Source organism: Balaenoptera acutorostrata, chromosome 13, assembly GCF_949987535.1.
Source record: "Balaenoptera acutorostrata chromosome 13, mBalAcu1.1, whole genome shotgun sequence".
Taxonomy (NCBI): Eukaryota; Metazoa; Chordata; class Mammalia; order Artiodactyla; family Balaenopteridae; genus Balaenoptera; species Balaenoptera acutorostrata.
In genome coordinates, this window is record NC_080076.1 from 65,207,152 (window position 1) to 65,213,151 (window position 6,000).

At 50.0% G+C, this 6,000-nt stretch overlaps 1 protein-coding gene across 1 annotated transcript in view; it reads left to right on the forward strand.

The window, feature by feature from the left end:
* LDLRAD4 (low density lipoprotein receptor class A domain containing 4) overlaps window positions 1-2,288 on the forward strand; it is a 298,933-nt gene extending 296,645 nt beyond the window's left edge. The window contains 3 exon segments of the mRNA XM_057526646.1: window positions 600-650; window positions 1,757-2,227; window positions 2,229-2,288. Of these exon segments, the coding sequence (XP_057382629.1) occupies window positions 600-650; window positions 1,757-2,227; window positions 2,229-2,288 (582 nt within the window).
* Window positions 2,289-6,000: the final 3,712 nt, after the last annotated feature.

The following is a 6,000-nucleotide window of genomic DNA, read 5'->3' on the forward strand; positions in this document are numbered from 1 at the left end:
TTAGAAGTGACCCTTAATCATGCCTACTGTTTCCTTGTCACCTTGTCGGTCTGGCCTTTTTTTTTTTGGTTGCGCTGGGTCTTAGTTGTGGCTCGTCAGCTCCTTAGTTGCGGCATGTGAACTCTTAGCTGTGGCATGCACGTGGGATCTAGTTCCCTGACCAGGCATTGAACCCAGGCCCCCTGCAATGGGAGCGTGGAGTCTTAACCAACTGCACCACCAGGAAAGTCCCTGGCCAAACATTTTTGAAAGAAGATTACTAAGCCACTAGATGTCAGGTTCCACACTCCTCGTGAGCATTTGTACTGAGGAATCAATTCATGAGAAGATGCACAGAGGGCTCTTAGGTTTGGGAAACTCAGTCTGAAAGCCAACCGGTGTGGATGGGCACACCGTTCAAGGCTACTGTGGGGAGACCCGAACTGTTTGACTTTCCTGTGGCCACAACTCCTCTGTGGGTGCAGGTAACAAAAGGCTGGGGCTTTGTGGTTCCGGGTGTTGTTAAATAGCCTGCGCTCATCTGAGTGTGATCCCTTGGCTTTGGGTGCTGCTGCATGAAACTAATGATCTTCCTGTGATGTCCCCCACCCCCCAACCAGGAAGGGCGCCTGTGGCCTACAGACAGATCTGGACCTCGGCCCGCCTCGGAGGTAAGGGGTTGGACACAGGCGGGGTGTGGGTGGCAGGAGATGCGTAGAGGGGGATGAACAAAATTGGTGGAAGGGTTGAACGTGTCAGCACAGACGAAGATCAAGGCCTGTGCCTGTAACTTGGTTTAAGAGGTGGGGGAGGGGTCTTCCCTAGACTCTCCCAAGGATTCTTTGTGCCTGGCCAGAGCTCCTTCCAGAAAACAGGTCGAGAATCCAGGATCTTCACTTGATGCCTTAAGCTGCTGATGATAATGAGGTGGTGGGTGTCGGCATACCTTATAAACATCACCGCTTGATTCACCCCATCTCCCAGTTTATTAGTATGATTGTAAAGATAACGTTTTTTTGCCTTTAAGTTAAAAACATGGTGTGAGAGAAGTTGACAGACAGATGGACGTATATCTTTATATACATATGTCCTTCCTCTAGAAGAAAGTGAGATGGTGGAATAGATGAGAAGTTAGTTATGCAAGAAATAGAGTACCTGGATTCTTTTGGGGGGAAAAAATATCTATAATCATACTTACTTTGGAATATAAAATAGTTTTCATGTCAGTTGCTAAAAATAACTACAGGAAACTTTTATCCAGAAAGAAAAAAAGTCACTTGTTCCATATTTTTAAGTAATTGATAGGGCAACAAGCTCCTATAAATAACTCATAAATTGACCCAATGTCTTGCACCTGCTCCAAGTACCATCCTGTGAAGTTACAACTTACATTTACAATGAAAATTCTGCACACTCTACACTCCTCTGAATCACAGGAGTGGGGCCCGGAGAAGGTCACATGGTGGGCAGGCTTGGGGTGGGGGGCTCCTGTATTCTCCTTGACCCAGTGGGAAATGTACACACAATAACTCCATTAAACCTACATTTTCAGGTAACCGCAATTATCCGTTGCTGAACCATCCTGGGTTTGGCAAGGTGAGTGATGTAAGTCATTAGGAACAAAAAACCTCTGTTTTCCTGGAATAGCCTTTACATGTTTTTGGGGGGGGAAAGTTTTCAGATGGGTGAGAACAGACGTGAATTTCCTTGCTGCCATCACGTCCGTGGTCATCACCGTGCCAAGAACATCTCCCAGGTGTTGCTCTTTTCCCTGCAGATCATGTACGCCCCGCGGTCCAGGGATGGGGGGACTGCCCCAACCTTTCTCCAGAGGGATCGGTTCAGCCGCTTCCAGCCCACCTACCCCTATGTGCAGCACGAGATCGACCTTCCCCCCACCATCTCCCTGTCGGACGGGGAGGAGCCGCCTCCTTACCAGGGGCCCTGCACCCTGCAGCTCCGGGACCCCGAACAGCAGATGGAACTCAACCGAGAGTCTGTGAGGGCCCCGCCCAACCGAACCATATTTGACAGCGATTTGATAGATGTGTCCGTGTTCAGCGGGGGCCCACGCCCACCCAGCAGCAATTCGGGCATAAGTGCCAGCACCTGCAGCAGTAACAGGAGGATGGAGGGGCCACCCCCGGCCTACAGCGAGGTGATGGGCCACTGCCCGGGCGCCACTCTCTTCCACCCCCAGCACAGCAGCACGCACAGGGGGAGCAGACTGCCACTCCAGCGGGACGGCCCTGGGGGGCACCGAGCTGCCCGTCCAGGGCAAGGACAGGAAGCCCGGGAACCTCGTCTGACCTGCGTGCATACCTGACTTAAGAAAAGAGGAGGGAGGCGGTGGCACTGCCCCTCCGTCCCCAGCACAGCAAGTTCAGTAAAACAGAATGATTCCTTCCACAGGAGCCGCACGCAGGCTGAAATAGTACAAACCTCCTTCAGTCTGGCCGCAAACGGTGTTCATCTGGGGCAGTGATGGGAAAGGGCAGGTTTTGGCAAAGGGTGGGCATGAGAACACAAAGGGGTGCTTTGAAGACATCATGAAATAAAACCCACAGAGGCATCTGACTTGATTATGAAAGCAGACGCAGCAGGGGAAGAGGCCAGAATGGCCTGTTTTACAATTAACTCAATACAGAGAAAAACGTTATTATACATTATGGGGAAGAATCACCAGTTTGCTTCCCACCCCCAAACTGTGGAACTTTTGTTTTAAAAATATGATTCTAAATTCCTGTTTTGTGTGCCAAGGTATAAAGTGGAGAAGTCAGATGAATGCAAGGGGTTAATCAGTGTTGTGATGCTGTGTTTTAAAAGTTGCACTATCTTCATGTTTAAGATAATGAGGAAGCTTTACGCGAAGTTCTGTATGTTGTCTTTTCACCTGTGGATTATAATTAGGCCTCATAATAATCTCCCCCATAATCATGCAGGAAAGGGTGTCTGGGGAGGTAGCCTAACATACGCCACTTACTTACATTCACCAAGAAAGTCACCACACAGCAGTGAATGCGTCACTGAGGCACCTGGAGACTCTGGATGGAGCAGAGGAAACTCCTGCATCCCTGGTGTGTTGAGTCCCTCCAGCCTCAGGCTGCGTTTTTCACACCTGCATTTACACACCACGCAGTGCTGCCCTGGTCCTCCAGCAGTGCAGTTTCTGTGGTAATTTAGATTTTGTTCACTGTAGCATGAAATATACTCAGATAATACGCTATTTTATGCAATAGTTTAAAATGCAAGGTGGCTATTTTTATACTGTTGAAACACATGACTTAAGTGTGTTCCCGCGGTCTCTCCTTCCCTGGATAGTAGAGTTCAGGCCTGGATGGCTGGTCAGCAAGACTCAGCAGTTGCTTCTGTGCAGCCCGCTGCCCTGGCATGTGCGTGACGCTGACTGCAGATTCTGTGTAGAAGCCCCTGGGACTGAGGAAGGGACCCATGTGGCCAAGTGTGCGAACCAGCACCCGGGAGGAATGCAGTGCTCAGAACCAGATGCGCCCCCAGGGGTCACTAAGCCTCTGCAGTGGAGGCCAGAACTGCGCGGGGAGCAACTCAGAGCACAGGGTAAAAGCACAACCTGCAGCTAAAATCAACTAGAAAACTAACCTTAAATGTCGTAACATTCATTCTCACCTAAAATAAGTAACTTCCTTCTACAGAAGCATCTGCCTTTGCCGCACCCGGGTGGGGTGCTTCTGTGCAGCCCCTGCCTGCTCTCGCAGGGACCGAGGGCTGGAGGGATGACTTGGGACTCTGACCTGCAGTTCTGGATGTCTGCTGTCATGGTCTCGGAGGTGGCTGCCCGGTGAGGTGCCCTCGTGCTGCTGGCAGAAAGCTCTCAAACTGCTTTCTGCTGCTCCTTTCCGAGGCTCCTCTTGGTTGGTAGGTCCCTGGGTTTTGTTTGGAGGATTGGAATCTTCATCCATTTCACATAGTAACATCCACACAAGTAGTCAATCTCTTAAAAGGAGAAGATGGTGGTCAACAATTGTCACTCATGCTTCAGTCCCTGTTGAGCAGTGTGCACGCTGAGGGCCACAGCAGGAGCTCTGGGATGGGCAGAGCCCTGGGGGCCTGACCAGAGGACCCCCATCCACCCACCATATCAGATGGCCTCGACCTCAAGTCTGTGCTTAAAGGAGGCTGGGACTCTGCGTGGCGTGAGGTTTCCCCTTGTGTTGCTGGTGAAGATGGGGAGGTGCCTGTCTTCCCCATCTTCGGGCAGATTATCGGTCAGGCGTTCCCCTTAGGTGCAGAATGAGAAGGCTGGCTGATGGTGTCATCATTCCAAACCTCACCTGCACTTTTGGTAGAGTGGGTGAACACACCCAATAGTTCTAGCTCAAAATGATGAGTTGTGCTCAGAAACTTATAAATTCCTTAGTCACTTTGCAAGTACCTGAACATTTTGCAGATGTTCACGGTACTGGTAAAACAATTATTTAATTCAAATAACTTTAATCGTTCTTCAAAACCGAGACTGCTCCCTTTCGGCCACCCTGTTAGATAATTGCCTCTAATGTAAATAGTTATTTAATGATGCAGACATATCAAACCATGACTTGAATGGTCTCTGAGGCTGGGCCTCTGTAATGAATTAGTTTAAAAGTCAAGGTCATAAATTGAATTAATAGTCAGTTTCCCTTCAACACAGGAAAAAGGTGATTTATATCTCTGCTCTTTCGAAGGTTGTGGCTGACCTGGTGTGGAAAGAGGCGTGACTGTGAAGCTGCAGCTTGATCAGTGGGGCCTGAGGGTCCAGGTTAGAAACCAGAGGGTTAGGGGATCAGTGAGCAGTGGGTGGGAGCCGGGCTCCATCGTCTTAGTGACTCCCTGGATATGAACCCCAGGCACCTTGAGTCCCACTTATAGGAACACTCATGTGTCTGTTGGCTTTTTCAGAAAGCCTAGTGTTCCTCAGACACTAAGGTTGTCCTTTACTACAAAAGAGATTTTGCTAAAGAAATTGTGCATTTATTGTGCTGGCCAAAAAGTTCGTTCAGGTTTTTCCATGTTACGGAAAAACCTGAACGAACTTTTTGGCCAACCCAACACAAAGTTCTATCTGTGACCAAAATTCAGTGTTAAAAAAGCTTGACAAGCATACCCTCTGTCCTCCGTACCATAAATACACTTGGACACACAGCCCAGACAGCAGAGGAAAATGTGCAAAACTTGGGAAGGTTTGTCATGAGGATGACACTTAAGTCCACTAATTGCAGCTGGGAGAGGACACAGGGGCCAGCAGGAAGCGGGGGGCCTTCTACCCCAGCACAGGGACCTGTACTCAGATGAGTGTGTCTCCAGCTTCAAATTATCACCCTCTTCACCTGTATTTTATCATCATAAGAATGAGAAGGGCTCAAAGGCAAGCACTTTACAAAAGCAGCTCAGATCTGGAAGAATCCGTTCAAATCCCTGCCCTCCTCAGAACCAGTGGCTGCATCCTGACAGGTGGGCCTGAATCTTACCTCCACCTGCTCTTTTGTCCAGAGAGTCCTTGCAGAGACTGTCCAGGTCCACGAGCCCCTCCAAAGCAGCTTCCATTTGCTGTTGGCCACCAGGTTCCCACACTGGTCTGGCTGCGAGGCAGCGGCTAGGGGCTGCTCCCCAAGCCTTGTGTTTGCTGTGCCAAGGCTGCTGCTTGAGGTCTGCTGCTTAGAACAGCAACATGTTAGTGTACCATTCATTTTTCTTAAAATTTCCAGAGCTGAGCAGTGTCTGTGAAGGAAAAACTGGGGAAGATACTTGTGCTGGGCGCAGGGCCTTGCGGTGACAGCTCCCCCTGCCCCACCTTGGTGGAGAAGCAGGGACCAGGCTCCCCTTCTGCATGGTCACCTTGGTTACCATGGCCTTGGCGAAATGGAGATGCATTGGCAAGTTCTCCCCAGTGTGAGGACGCTGTGTCTAAAGGGGCCCAACAAAAGCAGATGAAAGACCTGCTCTCACCCCGACCACAAATGGGTCCCAGCGGCTCACCTGAATTGTGCGAATTCCACAGGAATCAGG